The 18,775-nt window shown below is 44.5% G+C and overlaps 1 protein-coding gene across 1 annotated transcript in view; it reads left to right on the top strand.

Annotated features, from left to right (window-relative positions):
• The first annotated feature begins 776 nt into the window (after window positions 1-776).
• Window positions 777-18,775, top strand: part of KBTBD12 (kelch repeat and BTB domain containing 12) — a 112,099-nt gene continuing 94,100 nt past the window's right edge. Inside the window, exons 1-3 of the mRNA XM_066597043.1 lie at window positions 777-863; window positions 10,424-11,592; window positions 12,715-12,985. Coding sequence (XP_066453140.1) covers window positions 10,523-11,592; window positions 12,715-12,985 — 1,341 coding nt within the window. The 5' untranslated portion in view covers window positions 777-863; window positions 10,424-10,522. The remainder of the gene's footprint in view (window positions 864-10,423; window positions 11,593-12,714; window positions 12,986-18,775) is intronic.

Consider the following 18,775-nt stretch of genomic DNA (forward strand, 5'->3'; position numbering starts at 1 on the left):
CGGCTGAGGTCAGGACAGGCAGTCTTTGAGAAAGCTGGGTATACAGGCTTAGGGTCAAACTCAAGTAGCAAACAAAAATCAAGAACACCTTCACTTGGAACAAAAGGAACCTTATTGTTCAAGCACCTTCCAATGGGGGAAGGTTCCTTTAATAACCCGAGAATATTTGGATTGGCTGGGGATGGATAAATGGGGTGAGCAGTGGCAGGAGGGATTATGTGGCATTGGCTGCACAATAGACAGGGACACCGTTGACAGCAGCAAAGGAGGGTGCGTGATAGCACTGCTGGTCACTGTCGGCAGCCATAACAGATATGTACAAGCTTCATGTCAGGTATTGCAGCAGTGGCATCCATAGAAGAAAATGAGTTTTATTAACAAAGGTAAAGCTTGGCCCATCAGTGTGCTACACTGGTGAGAAACTTTCTTCTTCCTTTACCCACTTTCCATGACCCTTTGCTCGGTTCCTTACTCCCTTATTTACTAACAATACTTGGGACCCCTCTCTCCAAGGGCCCCATTGCAGGCACTTGAGCTGTCTCTATGTGCACCCCTGGCCATATAGCACTGTGTGGGTTGTATATTATCTCCCATTTCTTGGCTCACGGAGAAAAGTTTTGCAACTTCTATAAAATAGTTTGTGTAAAGTTTTTGCCTCCTTTTGCTCTCTGACCCCTGATGAGATGACGGCTGCGAGCTGTCACATGAGAGACGGCTTCCATCACAGCAGCACACCAGGCTTGTGACACCGTCTCCTCTCCCTTGTCAGGCTCTATTTATATCCCAGGCGCTGGGAAGCTTCCATATCAGGAGGAAGGAAGGAAAAAGCCCCAAAGAAGTGATTTTCCCCCTGGCGGCAGCAGGTACATGCAGAATAATGCAGCGCAGAATGCCAATGTTCTCTTGGACTGCAGGCCAGATTACATGGGGGGTGGACAGAGGTTGGGTGTATCATTTCACTAGTGATACATTCTGAGAACTGCTGTACAGATGTAGCTGAGCTGAACTTGTTGTTCAGTAGAAATATTACAGCGGCAACGATGCTACATTACAAGCACACATATTGTACACATAGAATTTAATGTGACCCCCCCCCCCCCCCCCCATAAACAAATATTGGCTGTGAACATGTGAAATATCGCACTGCGATCTCTTTTGGTTACAAAATGCTATAATCCCCAAATGTAAAGCATATTTTTAACCCCAATGCAGCTCCAGGGAGCTAGATGATGAATTCAGCTCTGCTACATCTATGGATTTCAAGCACCACTCTGCTGATTTTTTTCTTCATTCACTATGCTGCTCTCCCCCAGTATAAAAGTCAGCTAGTTACTCCCTTCTATCTGAGACTCCCGGCCTCTTCCTCCTCAGATGGTCATGTGATCTCTTGAAAGTTTGTATTAATTTTCTATCAGTTTCTCAGTCTGTGTGATGCTGTTACATGGATCTAGGACTGAAACTGCCTAGAGGGGGACACAGACACTCCTGTCACAGATACTGATGATCACACAGAAATAATAGAGGAGATCACAGCTCATCCTCCTGACTGTATACTTAACGGCTGTAGCTGATTTAGGTGAATATGGAAGGTAATAATAATTAAACTATCCACCCAGCAGCCAGAAATGGTATAGCCTCTAGCTAATGCTGTGCTGATGCATCATGGGATAGATGTGAAAGCAAAATTTTCACCATAACGATGGTGACTGTTAAGTATCAGACAAGGGGCTGCAGGGAAGTGGCTGCAATAGACAGAGGAGACCTCCAGAGTGTGTTTTCGCTGGAGTGACCCTTTAAGTGCTGCTTTTAGAATTTGCATGTCATTAATAGAAAATATGCCCTACAGTGGTTGTATCCTGGGACATTTTGTGGGCGTTCTTGGGCATATTGGGAGTGAGGCTTAAATGTACTAATACTGGGTAACAGAACAGAAATGTCAAGAGGACAACCTATGGGCTTTACTTTACAGCAATGCTCTTTACAGGGGTGGTCCTGCACCAGGTCTCCCCTCTGGGATCAGGCTTACAGGCTGCCCTAGCCTCTTTACGGGACGTCACAGGCACAGTACTGTTGTACCTTGACGCCACCGGATGTGGTGAGCGTAGCTAAGTATAAGGGAGCTTGACAACCTCCGCCGCTGTGTCTTTTGCTGCGCTGCAGACAATGTTCCCTGCCGGCTGCGGTGAGTAACCCCAGCACTGTGGAATTGCCTCCTGCTCTCTCCTCTTGGCTCCTGCTGTCTCCCCTTATGTGAGCCGGGAAGCAAGGTCCTGCCTGGAGCGGCAGCGGGGGACTGCGATTGTGACAGCAGGGGACACTGCTGGCAAGGTCCTGCCGGCAGCGACGGGGGATGGGGGTGGGGGGTGGAACTGGGTTGTTTACTACAGGGGACACGGGCAGCAAGCTCCTAGCAGCGTCCAATTACTTTTGGCTGGGATGGAGGGTTAGGGTTATGGTTAGTTTAACCTTTAGGCTTAAATTATTAGGTGTAAATGCTTCCATGTTACAGGCACAGGCACTTTAGCCAATGACAGTGATCAATTGTTGGGCTCTGCTATTGGCTGCAGCACCTGTGATGTCCCATAAACTGGGTGGGTCTGCAGCCTTTAAACAAGCAACTGGAGCACCAAGCAGAGGGGGAAACAGCAAGAAGAGTATGGCCATCTGCAGATGGCCGGGTCAGATCCCGCTGCGAGAATTCTCGCCGCAGGATGCAGACCCGTGCCCCTGCACAGCCCTGCGGCATACCCGCTCCCAGCGTCTTCTCTCAGCGCTGTGTTCCGGCTGCTGGCCAGCCGGCGCAGGCTCAGAGAGGAGCCTGCCCATTACCAATGACATTTCTGTGCGGGCCTCTGCGAGACCCGCATAAAAATAGAACATGCCATGATTTGTTTTCCGCATGTGTTTTCACGCGGACAAATTACGGCCGTCTGCCTAGAATTGCATTATCTAATGTAATCCTATGGCAGTGGCCCCGGGCGCAAATTCTGCGGGGGGCCTATATGCTGGTCATTTTACTGCAACTCGGACTGCCCCATTAAGGAGTACATCCAAGTTTTCATAAATAACTGTTATTCTTAGTATAATGGAAACTTCTACAATTCTTCCACTATTCTTTATCAATTCCTCATGATTTTCAATATCTCGCTGTCAATCAGGTCCTAGCTGTCAATCAGTAGGACCTTCATACAGCAGGTACCAGAGGCTAAAATTCATATCTCATCATCTGATGGACATACAGATGCGGCTCTGATAACTGGACTGTAAAGCCCTATTCACAAAGTGCATTTTTGGTGTAGATTCGGTGCCATTTTAGCACTCCATTAGATCCAATGGAAATCTGTACCATAGTACATACAGCGTGGATTTTTCCATGCGCAGATTTTAAAATCTAGGTCATGGAAAAAGAATCGGCATGTCTATTCTTAATGCGATTTCTACAATGAAACCACATCAGGTGATTGCACGTGGATTTGCCTCGATGATGGTAGTTAAAGCTACAGGCAGACCCATGGCAGAACTCTGATGCTCAGCCTTGGATTTCTGCCACAGATTATTGTGGCATATCCATGTTACAAAAATGCAACGTGGATATGCAGAAAAAACTCCTGTGTGAAAGGGCTTTAAAGTGACATCCGCGTATGTCTGACCCCACAGGCACATAGATTAAAAGATGAGCACACATTGCAGTAATCAATAACAGTCTTTACTTGGCAGCTGAATCAGCGGTGCAGTCACTTTCACTTGGCACACAGTTTCAGAATGTTGCAACATCGTTTCGGTAGCAGTATACTGGTGGCCATGCTGTCCCAGCTTTTCAGCCCTTGCTGGATGAAGTTGCACCCTCTTTTCAAGTACTCAGCAAGCCTGGCATGGCTCCGTGGACACGTGACAGTCTACGCTCACAGTGGGCATGGGGGACCTTCTCTCTCTCAGTAGTACAGCCTCCCAATACTCCTTCAGCTCCAAACTGACTGACACTCTCGGCTCTGATCAGGAGTCTCCAGGGATTCTCCACAGCTTCACATTCTCAGGTTACGCCCAACCTCTTCTCAGCAGACTCTGGGGCTTCTTTAATTGGCTGCACGCAACCTTGTACCAACCTCACAGTGAGTGGCAACTAACAGAATGGTATTTAAAAAGGATACATTTGCAAAGTCCTACATCTGGGCAAAAAAAATGAAAAAAGCACATACAGAATAGGAGGAATTGGGCTGAGCAGTAGCAGCACAAGTGAAAAAGACTTGTGTATACTAATAGATCACAAACTGAACATGAGTCAACAGTGTGATGCAGCAGCTGAAAGGGAGGAGAAAGAAACAGAAAGGGAGGAGACACAGATGAGATATTAGACAGTGAGGGTGGCAAATGAGTGAAACAGGTTACCACAGGAGGTGATGAGTTCTCCTTTAATGGAAGTCTTCAAACAAAGCCTAGACAGACATCTGTCTGGGATGATTTAGTGAGTCCTGCATTGAGCAGGGGGTTGAACCACATGACCCTGGAGGTCCCTTCCAACTCTACCATTCTATAATTTGCTCATTCCACCAATGTGGCAACCACACAACAATCATTGTGTGCCCCACCCAACCATTTATGCTAAACACAGGCACCATCCTGCGGGGCGAGACGTGCCTTACCAGTCGTCCAACAGACACACATGGCACACCCAGCACGGTGACTTGTTACATAAAGTTTCAGAACAGCCACCATGACTAAGATCGAGACCACTCACAGATTGTCTATGGGGACAACAATGGTGTCAGTTATATTAACCAGACCACACATCTGCATAGTTAACATCAGCAATTGTAGCATTTTTATGACTACATAAGGTTAACACTTTCATCCCCCACGCGGATGTATTGGTTCAGAGTACCGGCTGTTTAGCTCATAGAGGTTTCCTAGACTGGATACAATTGTGACAAACCCTCAGCTATAATAAGTATTAGGACTTGATGGGTATTGAGCATCTAAATTTAAACAAGACTGTTCCCATTCTGTGACTCTATGCATGTGTGTAAACCAGAAAATCCCTAGCAGTGAAAGTCCTGCGCTGATACTTTCTACCACATAGGAGCAATTCCAGAGGATGAGCTTAAAGAGGTTTTCAATAGAGGTTTTCCTGATATCCTAATAGAGCCGTAACTTGAAGCTCCAGGGCCAAGACCCAAAATCTAGAGCTGCCCCCCTCCCCCATGTGCCATCTACAATACTGGAGTCTCTTTATGTGCCGAAGGGTCCTCTGAACCCCCTCAGGCACCAGAGCAGGTGTAACTGCTTCCTCCACACCCTACAGCTACTCTCCTAAATCCTATTACATTGGATGATGGCCCCTGGAAGTCCAAGTAATGTTTAGGGTTCAGTAACCCTATATGAGCAGTTTTGTATGAGCGCTTCTAGCTCCTCTTGTCTTGAGACATTTCGTCCCTGCTTGTGGTGTGGGAAACGGATATGTCTTTAATGCCATAATATAAGTTGTGTAATCAGAGATCTATGTGTTGTAAGCTGACCCAGAAAAGCCGCATGCTGTAATGAGAGATTTCCAATCCTTCTTTAATATGAAGTCTGATCATGCCATGGCCTGAGGTGAGACAGGGCGGCACTGAACTGTTCCTGCTGCTTCCAACACAACACCGTCAAGTTCAGTTATGAGAATCTGTCTACCCGCAGCTGCCACTAGAGGGAGCTCAATGCAGACCGATTTGAACAGAGACCACTAGCTAAAGAAATCCAGATGTGGAGAGCTCCTCCTAGTGATGGCTTCAAGAAAAAAATTTCTTATCTAATTGTATTAGAAAAAGGCACTGATAAACTTTACTATATAGATGAAAATGCCATGACTCCTGGAGATAGGGAGTTTGACTTAACAAATCCTTCACTTCTACCTTTTACTCCCAGCTTCTTCCATGGAACTTGAGCCTCATGGTTAACGTTGGGCACCATTTTTTCTCATCATACAAGTCAATGAAATGTTCTGCTACTGTTTCGCTAATGTTAGCGCAATTTTCAGTTGTCTTATATGATGTTTTCTACAGTGTATCAGTGCAGGGAATATTTTTAGCTCACTGTATTAAGGTGTTTCACACAGACGGGTGCGACATCGGTCTAAGAAACTCTAAGATGTTACACTCTTAAGCTGCTCTCATACCGGTCGCTTTTTACAGTGATTAGTGCAGCATCCCAGGCGGTACAACGCTCCAATGGGGCCTCTCAGACCTGCTCTTGAACCTTCGAGCGTTGTCTATTCTATTTTTCTGCGTTTTCCCATTTTTAAATGCACCTCATCACCCATCATAATGATGGGGTGTGTTAAAAAGCGATGTCAAATGCTGTACCAGGCATTCAAAAACACCGCTCGAAATCGCGGTGTTTATCTGTACCCATGTGTGAGAGTGGCCTTAAACCCATGATTTTGGCCTGCAAGTGTGATCTTGGACCATCAAAATGAGAGAGAAATCACCCATGTGGAAAAAAATCATATACACTCATTGTCAGAAACATCCCTTCCCTCAAAGGGGTATATACATATATAGACCCATTGTCAATAACATCCCTTCCCTAGAAAGAGTATCTATCTATCTATCTATCTATCTATCTATCTATCTATCTATCTATCTATCTATCTATCTATCTATCTATCTATCTATCTATCTATCTATCTATCTATCTATCTATCTATCTATCTATCTATCCTTATCGTTAGAAGCCTTCCTCCCCTAGGAGTGAGTGTATATATATATATATATGGATTCGGTCTGTGTGTCTGTTTATTTTACTCAGTATCCATTTTTCATGTCCGCAAAAAATCCAAAACCACCCCAATTCTTTTTTTGTGCACCTTTTTAAAAAAAACGGACAGCACACAGACTGCATATGGATGGCGTGCATGTGTGCCATCTGTTTTATTTCCCTGCCCTTTGACTTCAATAGGTAAATCTTGTTCATAAAACAGATCAGAATAGTGCACACAATGAGTTCTTTCACGCAGTCTGTGTCTACGTGAAAAACTCACTGTGTGTTGGGACATTGAGTAATATGAGTCCATATGCTCTTTATGTGTAGTCTGAATCCCTAAATGGACTACACATGGAGAAAACAAACCCCTAGTGTACTGTAGGCCTAAGAGATAGACAAGACTATTTCCAGTCACAGGCAGCAAGCAGAGATCTTAAAATGATGATGAAAGGAAACACAAAGTATATTAGAAAGTTGCTAAACTTTTGACATACTACAATTAAAGTGGATGTGCCAGGATTATAGATTATCCCCACAGCATAGGGAATAATTTGCAGATGGATGGGGTCTAACCGCGGGGATCCCCACCAATGCTGAGAACAGGGTCCCGAAGTCCAACACATAAATGGGGCAGTTGAGCTTGGACACTGTCGCTCCATTAATGTCAATGGGACCGAGCGCTTAAACCTGACTATCTTTGGCAGACTCAATCAAATGATTGGAGTGATGGTGAACATGCCGGACTGCCAATCCACTCATTAGGGGACTTTCCCAGCCCCCATTCTGGAGATTAGTTGAGATCCCAGTGGTTGGACTGGGAGCAAACTGAGAGCTTTCCCCTGTCTTGTAAACAGAGGATACTTTTTCATCCTGGAACAACCCCTTTAAGCCTAAGGGCGCATTCAGACGACTGTATATCGGCCGGGTATTGACGCCGGCCGATATACGGCATCTCTCTCTGCAGGGAGAGGAGGCTGGAAGAGCCGGGAGCAGTGCACTGAGCTCCCGCCCCCTCTCTGCCTCCTCTCCTCCCCTCTGCACTATTTGCAATGGGAGGAGGTGGGTTAGGGCGGGGCTAAGTTTAGGGAATTAGCTCCACCCCATCCCGCCTCTCCTCATTGAAAATAGTGCAGGGGGGTGGAGAGGAGGCAGAGAGGGGGCGGGAACTCAGAGCACTGCTCCAGGCTCGTCCAGCCTCCTCCCCTTGCAGAGAGAGACGCTGTATATTGGCCGGGCGTGAAAACCCAGCCGATATACGGTCGTCTGAATGCACCCTTAGGGTGGTTTCACACGGGCGATAAAATCACACGATTTTCGCACGATGCAAGAGTGAATAAAAAAACAGATTTATGAAACCAATGATTTTCAATGGTTTCCTTTCCATTAGCGACGTTCTCACTGATGCGATGTTGCGAGAACAAAAAATAGCGGCATGCTCTATATTTCTGCGATGTGTGATTTTTATATCTCCCATGTTTCCCTATGGAGCCTCCTTTTATTGCATTGCAACGCACAAACTTGCATTACGATGCGATTTTAACTCCTTCCCGCTCCAGGACGTACATTTACGTCCTGGAATGTCAGGGTATGTATGCAGAGAGGTCGCAGGGCTGCCTTGAGAGACTGCCTATCAAGCCATCCCCATGGGGTGGCTTGATAGGCTGCCTGTCAGAATGCAGTATGACGTAATGCTATAGCATTACGTCATACTGGAGGAGCGATCAAAGTATCGTATATTGTAGTCCCCCAGGGGGACTTAAAAGTAAAGTGAAAAAAAGAGCAATAAAGTTTTTTTAATTGAACAAAAAAGTAATAAACGTTCAAATCGCCCCCCCTTTTGCCATATCTATAATTAAAAAGTCTAAATAATAAAATAAAAATACATATTTGGTATCGCCGCGTCCGTAAAAGTCCGATCTATCAAAGTAGTGCATTATTTACCCCACACGGTGAACGTTGTCTGCAAAAAAAAAAATAAAGAACTCCAGAAGTGCACTTTTTCAGTCACCCTGTCTCCCAGTAGTATAGTAAAAAAAAAACTATACAAGTTTGGTATTGTAGCAATCGTACTGACCCATAGAATAAAGATATCATGTCGTTTTTGTTGCAGTTTGTGCGCCGTTGAAAAAAGACACACTGAAAGATGATGAAATGTCGTTTTTTTTTTCATTTTCTCCACTTAGAATTTTTTAAAAGTTTTGCAGTACATTATATGGTACATTAAATAGTACTGTTAAAAAATACAACTCGTTCCGCAAAAAACAAGCCCTCATACAGCGACGTCGATGGATAAATACAGGAGTTATGATTTTTTTTAAGGGGGGGAGGAAAAAATGAAAATGGAGAAAAAAAAGGGCCGCGTCATGAAGGGGTTAACATTAGAAACTCCTATTGATTTTTGCGATTAAAAAAATGCACAATCTTATCGCGGGCGGCAGTGATACTATGTGAGATTATTGTAAAAAAAAGCATCGCTCACACTCAAAAATCACAGTAAAATCGTGATCGCTTGTGTGGAACTAGCCTTAGGTACATACCATCTGAAACCCCCCTTAAACGATAGGTATCTAACATTAGGGGTGGGACGTCATAGCTAAACTTATGGGCTCAATTGCACGCACAATAATTCCTTCCCTAAGTGCTAATCATTGGGCTACTAAAAATAAGCCCCACCCCCTGGACTCCAAGAAGCCGCTTTCTTCTGATGCTGGAGGAATGACTAGTCTCACCTGGTTGGTTGGCTCACAGGGAGGAGCATATGCAACAATGTATCTTTATTTACTTTACTGTTTCACCCCCACGTGGTTATTACTGCAGTGTTCTGTCTCTGGACCTCAGAAGGGGAAGGGGATGACTGTGGAGCCTCATTAAAACCAAAGTATTCATTTATTCCTGAAACATAAGTGCATTGTTATAGCAATTATAACATAACAACAACGAGCGAGTAAAGAAACATCTCATGCGCGATCCGCCTCGGTGCCCTGATGAAAAGTGGAAAAATAATCAGCCCCCATGAGAATTATTAAGAGGTGAAAACTGTGATGGGTTTATTAGCCGGTTGCCATATGTTATTACAGACTTCAGAGCATTAGAGGGACAGATGATTGTGAGGTCGGACGTCGATACAAAAGAAATCTGGAAAGCAATGTCGCAGATGGGCCGGACACTTTCTCTTCACAGCTTTTCGCTATTGTTAGGCCAGTGTCACAAAACACTGCAATGTTCTTAGGGTGTTTTCTATTCCCTACAGTCAATATCTGGACACAGTTTTTTAGTAGTATTTGTTTTTCTCCCTTTTTGTGTATTTTTTAGGCCCATGGAATTTTTTCTAAATCACAGCAAGCTATGGGTATGCTGTTTTTTCAGGCATGTACTGATATAGCCTTATTTGTGGAGAAGAAAAACCTGTGCGTGCCAAAAAAGCCTGCACAAAATACCGGAATTATCAAAAGAATCACATGCTTGTTAAAAAAAAAAGAGAGAAAAAAACACAGAGGGCCAGACAGAAAGACGTACAGACTAGGAGAGATAGATAAATAGATATGAGAGAGAGGGAGAGATCTTCCAATTTCTTCCAGATAATACAATCTAACATTATAACAATTTCATAGCCAGATGATGATATTTAACACATATTATCGGGCCTCTATGTTCTTTTTACATTTTCCATTATTCATATTTGCAGTTCACGACTCTGGATCATCTGCTCTTACAAGTGTTCCGAACTGGTCATAATCTTTTCCCTTCCAGACGTGATTGACCTGGTTGTCCATCATTCTTCATCATGGAGATGGACTTTGATATTAAAAGCAAACAGCAACACAGTAATAAACTACTGGAACATATCAACAGGATGCGTGCATCATCAGAGCTCATTGACATAGTCTTGGTTGCCGAGGGAAAGAAGTTTCCGTGTCATCGGGTGGTGCTAGCCTCATTCAGTCCATATTTCCGGGCTATGTTTACCTGTGGTTTGGTGGAATGTAACCAGATGGAAGTGACTCTCCACGATATCACCGCCGGAAGCGTCTCGATCATCTTAGAATACATGTACACATCACAACTCTACATCAACAACCTGACTGTCCAAGGAGTGGCCACCGCCGCCTATTTCATGCAGATGGATGATGTCTTCAAGATGTGTCAGACTTACATGATGGACCACATGGACGCCTCAAATTGCATTGGGATATTCTACTTTGCCAAGCAAATAAGTGCAGATGACTTAGAAAATAAGTCCAAGAAATACTTATACCAACACTTCAGTGAGGTTGGCCTACACGAGGAGATATTAGAAGTTGAATTTCGACAGTTGATGGCCATGATCAAGTCCGATGACCTCAATGTTTCTCGGGAGGAGAGCATCCTAGATCTCGTTCTAAGATGGGTCAACTATGACAAGAATCTAAGGTCCGAACACCTTATTGACCTCCTGAAAGAAGTCAGACTACTACTTGTGAGCCCATCATTCCTTCGAGAAGCTAGGAAGAGGAACACTATCCTCTTATGTAATGCCCAGGGCTATGATATGGTGGAGCAAGCCCTAGAAACCATTGAGAAGTCTACTCAAGTCTCTCTAACTCTCCGCTATGGAATGGAGACTACAAGTCTTCTCCTTTGTCTTGGCAATAATGGCATGGGCATCAGGTCAAAGTACGGAAGCTATGGAGATGCCAGTTTTTGCTTTGCTCCTACAACTGGGAAAATATGTTACATGCCATCTCCAAAGCAAGGAGAAGTTTTGGGCTCAGTGTTGACGGGCGTGGTGACGGAAAACAATGATATAATACTGGCCGGTGAAGCTACAGCTGTGAGGTTGTCCAGGCAAAAGAACAGTTGTATCGAGATTTGCAGGTCTGTAAAATCTAATTGATTTCTCAATATAGCTTTAACGGGGGTATCACATTACTAAAAACATACAACATTTTAATATAAGGGCAGTGAGGTCACCCCTCCAGAGTTAATGTACAATGGTCATAGGGATTATTTGTTTCAGTGGTAGTAGTTTCAGCGTTGGCAGGTACACTGACCTTATGCTGAGGTATAAAACAGAGGCTCTATGTGAAGTGTTTGTGAGAGGAGCAGGAAGAGACAGATGTTCTTATCAATGACCTCCAGTTGGAGTTTGATGAGTTAGTGTGGTATTAGATGTCAGACTGTAAAAGGGATTTTTCAACTTTTCTAACATTAGAGGCATGAAGTGTGTGGTAAAATAAAGATTAGCAATACTCACCTCTAGCTGCACACTTCTCCCCTGCTGCTGGCCGATGCTCGGCTTCTGACTTCTTCTTTACGTGTGCCGATGCTCACCAACCCGTGCAACCAGGATTTTTTCCAAAATCAAATGGCTATCAACCCCCATGTAGGTCTTCGGGGCTATGTTATCCCTGACTCCACCAACCCCCCTGTGTCTAGGTGATTACCCCCACCTCATAGCCATTACCATTCTGCCTATGAGAAAGTTGGTATCAAGAGATCTATAGAATTACTATTGAATCCCCTATTTGTATCTTATTCATTCTCGTTCTCTCTAATAGGCTGAAGGCGATTATTTGTGCCACCTTCTTCTTACACTATGGGAATTGACTTTGTATGAGTCTATCTGATCTGCCATGCAGGTAAATTTAGAGAACGGAAACACAATTGCTCCAAATAGTCCATGGTTTGCTAGTTACCCCTAGCACAATTAGGTGACAACCATTACGGTCTCCGGCACTGCCTCCACTATAGTCACATTTGTTGTTTCCAACACAGTCACCATCACTGCTTCCAGCATGGTCACCATTGTAGCACTCATAAGAGGTGTCACTCCACTTTCCAAGGCTCCTGAGTAGCGCGTCTACTTACTTAAGCAGCAAAGCATCCATCCAGGAGTCTGGAAACGTTGGGTGAAAACATTTGGACTATCAGTAAGTATAGGATGAACGCATTTGCATGAACATTATGACATCTTTTTGCAAATTTCTCATTAACCAGGTACCACAACCGAGTCAACTACTGCTGGGAAAAGCTCTGTGCCGCCGAGTACCGGGAGCTGTATGCTTTGGGCACTGTTGATAATGAACTTTACCTGATTGGAGGTCAGATGAAGCTGAAAAACCAATATGTCGTCACCAACTGTGTGGACAGATACTTGAGGGAGAAGGACACCTGGAGGAGCGTGGCACCACTGCCACTTCCTTTGGCTTGCCATGCTGTGGTCACACTCAGCAATAAGCTATATGTGATGGGTGGCTGGACACCACAGGTCAGTGGTAGCTAAAAGAACTTTAATGTATACAGTATGCGTATGGGAGATCATGGGATGTCATATCTCTTTCTTCCTGTTGGGGAGCTGCAGGAAAGAACATTGTAGCTGTGAGACCTTTGATTGGCAGAATGAAGGACTTAGGGCTGAAAGAACAATATTTTATAGGGTTTATCTGTTACTGTATCACATAGAACATTATATTCTCCTGCTGTCAGTGTGAGATAATGAACAGAGCTGTTGAGGTGACACAAGTCTCTGACACAATATTTTTTTAAGGTGACAGAACCCAGAAATCACACCCTATGACCTTCTATTCAGACCTATATGCAAAAAATGTAACTTTCAGCATAGTATAACATAGATATAAATCCCTACAGTAGGAGAAAACAGATCTGGAGGAAGTGCAAGGCTTCATTCATCACAGTTGAGACTTATGAGTTTGTTTTTTTTTTACACAGCCCGATAAATGGGCATAGATGTTCCTACAAATGCTCCTCTTCTAATCCTCAGGCCATGTGAGGTGCCACCCATCACCCGACAAATGATAAAATGTTTGATTGTTGGAAAATCACATCTTTTATATGTAATGGCTAGGCCAGGGTCTGGCGGATCTCTGGAGAGCCTCACTCACAGCGGTGGGCCTGCCTGAGGCGATCGTGCAGCTGTTAAAGGCATGAGACCAGTTGAAGTCCAAAAATTTTCCCTGGGCAGAAGGGTGACCCTTCGGGCCTGTGCCCGGGCTTGCAATGCGCTTTGAGAGAACTGCCATGGGTTCCACACAGCGCTATCAACTCAACCTGTTTACTAAAAGACAACAGAATCTCAGTATAACAACGGCAGGCTGTCTCAGGAGCCCTCACGGGTTCCGATACGTAAATGGTGCAACACAAAACAGTCCTAACAGAAGGAGGCCTCTCGGGGCGTTGAGGAGAGTGCAGAGTTTTTCATATAGACAAAGTCTTTCAGACACTTGTAACGTCCCGGTTTTCACTCAAGTTTGCTTAGCAATGTCCGACAACTCAGGGGGAGGCTGAACATTGCAGTCCTGGTACAAGGCTGTAGTTACTGGCACCTCACCAGGTCATCTCGTAGAAGCAGGATGCTTCCTTCATTTGCTCATAACAGCAACTGCATATTTGAAGTGCCCAACCGAAATTTCCGCTCTCCACTGATCTTGCAGGAACCCTCCTTTTTAAAGGAATAATTCACTAAATTACACAGTAACATGAGGGTGATAGAGGACAGACCAGGAACTAAGGTCACCCCCTTACATATGCAACACAAAAAATCATTCTTGTCAGTTGCATATCTGTCCATGTGAATAGGGAATGAGCTACACACAATGATAAAGCTCTATGGGGAATCTCTATATTGGCTCGTGTGAGGGCATGGTGGTCAAGTGCCAATCTTGTTGATTGGTGCTCCTCACAGCTGGCACATTTATGCATGTAAAAGGTGCCTTTAACATGGTCCACTGATCGGGCGCATACATTCGCCCGAATGTTCGTTTCCTAATTATTGGGTTCTTTAAAAGTGCAAATGATCAGCCGATGAATAAGTAAATGCTCATTTATCCACTGATCGTGTCTTTTTAACGAGCATAAAAATCCTCGCTGATCAACTGCACATCTCACATGTAAACAGGGAGTCAACTAGTGATAGGTCTACGGGGACAAACAACATTAACAATTGCTTGTTCCTATACCACAGATCATCTGCCATGGGTGCCCAGCAGTGGTCATTGCTTGTGACAACAGGCTGGCTGTTGGCCCGTCTAGAAAGACTGTACAGTATAAGGCAGTTTTAGTCCTATGTATATATAAGCAGCTATGATCAGTAGTATCAGCATGACTGCATTGTCTATAGGAGTCATCATTAGAAGACTCAGGCTGTCGCTTTTTCCCACCTCTATGATTTATGCTGCAGCTCGGATTCTTCATATTAGCTGCTATGTATAAGCACAAGCCCACTATTAGGTGAGTGCATGTAGAGCGAAGCACAGAACCATAACCCACATGCTTATAACCTGTAAGGTATGTATCACCACATATTACAGCAGATTTGCCATTGTTGGAGCGTTGGGTGACAGTTCCTGTTACGTCTGGGGCCTTCTTTCCTACCACAGTGATGAAATCCTCACTATTTCCTGGAACATTTCTCTAAAACAGGTTGTGAAAGGTAGAAGATGAGACGGACTCTCAGAGGAGCATCTAACATAATTACCTGCATGTCTCAAACTGAGCACGACTACATCATGAGAGTTATTGTAGATGCTTCCAGCACTGACGGGGTTAATATATTATGATAAAGTGACAGCTCGTCAACAGCTAGAAGTTATTTATATAGCAAAATGTATATGTAGGAAGGAGGTAAACTCCACCCACTCTTTACATGCCAGAGGCAACTCAGACTAGGGCAGCATGGGGAGCAGCCTGCAGACATCGGACCATCCGCACCCTCCGGGGAACCTGCAGCAAGTGTTCAGCCATACAGGCAGCGTGGGATAATGAGCTGGGCATTATCATTCTATTTTATACTGTTAACCCCTTCATATTACCACCTGGCACAGCTATAGGGGATGCAGAGGAAGCAGTCGTACCCAGGCCTTGTAGCAAAAGTTGGTGTAAAGGTGCCTCTCTGCCACACAGGAAGGCACCAGTATAATAAATGGCACACGGTAACTGGGGATCTGGTTGAATTCTGCATCATAGCCCAGGAACTTCAGGTTACACCTCTGCCTGCAAATTACTGTTGAGGTTCCTGGGCGACATCATAACTGGGCACTACATTTATAACACTGGTGTCTTCTATGGCAGAGGAGCCTTTGAGCCCCCCGACACCTGGACCCTGGTAGAATTGCTGCCTCTGCACCTCTATAGCTAGAGAGCTGAGTGACAGGCGCTCCATGCCCAAACCGTAAGAGGCAGAGAGGCCAGAATGGAAGGGTTTTCCATCACATACATTGTAGGTGGGCGTTTATTGAAGAACCAAGACTGGCATTAATATTAGACATTCTGCTTTTGTCAGTCGGTACTCAAAACAGATGGCAGGAAGGAAGGCACAGAGTACCAGCTCTATCAGCACCACGCGCTTCGCCTTTTGCTTCTCAAATTAGTAGAACATGTTTTGCTTGAAATACGATTAAAAAGATTTCCAGCATTTTGTCTCTGCTAAGAAGTAAATGACAACCTAAATGGGGATAACAATAGCACCGCCAGACGTGTGGGCTGAGACGCGGTACCTTATAGTTACTACGACGTATGCAAAGAGCAAAGAGACCACAAGGGACGCTGGACTTAAAATATGCATTCACCTTCAGACAACACTGCTGTTACAGTCATCGAGTACATATATTACATTACTTATCCTGTGTTATACGCCAGAGCTGTATTCACTATTCTGCTGGCGGAGTCACTGGGTACATATGTGGCAACCGGGCCAGACCTAGGAGGGGTTAAGCAGCAAGGGAAATTGAGATGGTAGTCATGGTGGCTCTGCTGCTGGCAAGGTGATAAACCTCGTCTGGACGTGGTGCTACACAGTGGAAAAATTTGGCACTTCTCACTGAATGCTGCTTGCGGGGTTAGGCAGGGTAAGATGGTGATACTCCTGTGGGAAGCAACCTGCGCAGTCGGGTAGGGGAAGATGTTGTTTTGTCATGATGCCAGTCCGTGTACAGGTAGGGACCTGTTCCGGACAAAATAATAATTATAAAAAAGTGGAGAACTAAACAAAAATGGGGGATTAACCTCGGTGTGGCCTGGAGTGTTTAGTGTGGTACCCCAGTGCAGATGTCAATGATGGAATTGATGGTGGGAAGTGACTCCAGGAGTCAGGTCAAACTAAAACTGTTTTATTCTTCAAGAGCAGGTGAGAGATAAACTTGACTTGCTGCATAAAGTTCACATTGACAGACTTTAGTAGAAACGGTTACAGCAGTTCATTATAGGCATTAATTACTTCTCCAGATCCTCAAGGACCTGATACAGGGAAATACAATCCTCTGTGCGTTGCATTTTAGCTCTGTTCCCTGGCTGGGCCTGACTCTGACCGACTTGCTTTCCTTTCTCTTTGGTGCCTAGCATAGGCTGACTTAGATCTCCTTGTCCTCTCCTCTTCTTTCTCTTCTGTTACTAAAATAGTGTTGATCTTGAGTACTCACACTTTAGATGTTCCACTTCCTACGGTACTGGCTTTCTCCTTGTTCTTCCCTGGCCTCTCTCAAGCTCGAACTTAGCTCTGGACTTGGAAACTCACTTAACTCCGCCCACTCTCTACCTTTTATACTGCCAAGCTAGCTCAACCTGTGATGGGGATCTAAACTACCAATCCCAGACATTCTATTTTTGCTAAGCCTGGCTAAACACTCTTCTGACTATTGCTAGGTGAGCTGTACACACCAGGGGCTGAGGAATATTGCCAGAACACATAATACAGTGGAGAAACATGAATAATAATATCTTAACTTCACACACTTATTATGCATAACATTACTCGACACAAAAAATGCTGGAGTACCCAACTCTGGGGTACTACACATACATTACTTATCCTGTAGTGATCCTGAGTTACATCCTGTAGGTCTTTTATTATAAAATTATAAAACAACAAAATCAGCAAAACTGTAAAAATTACAAGAACAAACTCCTAAAAAGACACAGCAAAATCCCGGTCCATAAACAAAAGAATTTTCATAACATCAGTTAATGTTCTTATCCAGACTCCCTCCCATCAACACACACTCACACACACACAAATACCAACATAAATAACTAACAGAAATACAAAGCCAACCTGCATACAATAACTACTACCTACATTATTAATTTTACTCCTCCGGGAGTGACAAATTCAATTTCCATAGGCCTCTGCCCATCTGGGGAATCTCTGCAACATTCAGAGAAAACAATATTAGACAGTGGTCGGAGAATTTCACCTCAATGACGGACATTGGCTGCCTCCTTCAAATCAAACCTGTCTATTCTAGACCTGCTGCTGCCTCAGTATATTTCCATGTTTTGTGAACATCTGAAAAATTATTTAATAAAAAATTGAATATTCAAAGAAAAAAAAAAAAAAGGTGAATCTCTCGTAGTCTGGGGTGGGGCAAATGTGGACATCCACCAGGCGAGCTTCACTAGCAATGCTATTAGGTGTGACACTATCAAAAGCCAACCATCTGCCTCTGAAGCCTCCTCTATCACGGGCCCTTGTGACTGTATTAAAGTCATCTCCAAAGACAACTTGATGGCTAGTAAAAAGATAGGGCTTCATCCTCATGAAAAGACTCTTCCCGTCCTTTTTTGAGTGGGGACTATAGATATTTATAGATCAGGCATCTTCCCATTTCTAATTCAATAACTCGTCGGCATTCAACTCCACTTCACTCCCTTTTTGCCTTATGTAGGGCTGCCAAATGGGACAACCTGGTCTCCTGCTAAAATAAAATATTGGCTTCAACACGGCCGAGAAAATCAAATCTAGCCGTATCTGACTTAATCCTGGCAACGTTAATCAATGCCAGTGTCAGCGAAGTGAGTGCCGCCATCATGATTGATTAAAATAGATGGCGTTCTTCCCCACACCCCCTTCCTTGGGGTCAGAGAAAAGTTCCCTGCTTCTTTCATTGGACATGAATGTGTCCATAGCAAGGGGTCCCCCGACCTACGTCCTTGTCTCCAGGCTCCAGAGTAGCCCCTTCCGGAAGGAACTGCACCTCCATGAGAAGGAGATTGTTACCATGCAGCACGGCACGGGGTCCCGCGGTCAGCGCGCGCCGCTCCGGCT

This window comes from Eleutherodactylus coqui, chromosome 3, assembly GCF_035609145.1.
Source record: "Eleutherodactylus coqui strain aEleCoq1 chromosome 3, aEleCoq1.hap1, whole genome shotgun sequence".
Classification (NCBI taxonomy): domain Eukaryota; kingdom Metazoa; phylum Chordata; class Amphibia; order Anura; family Eleutherodactylidae; genus Eleutherodactylus; species Eleutherodactylus coqui.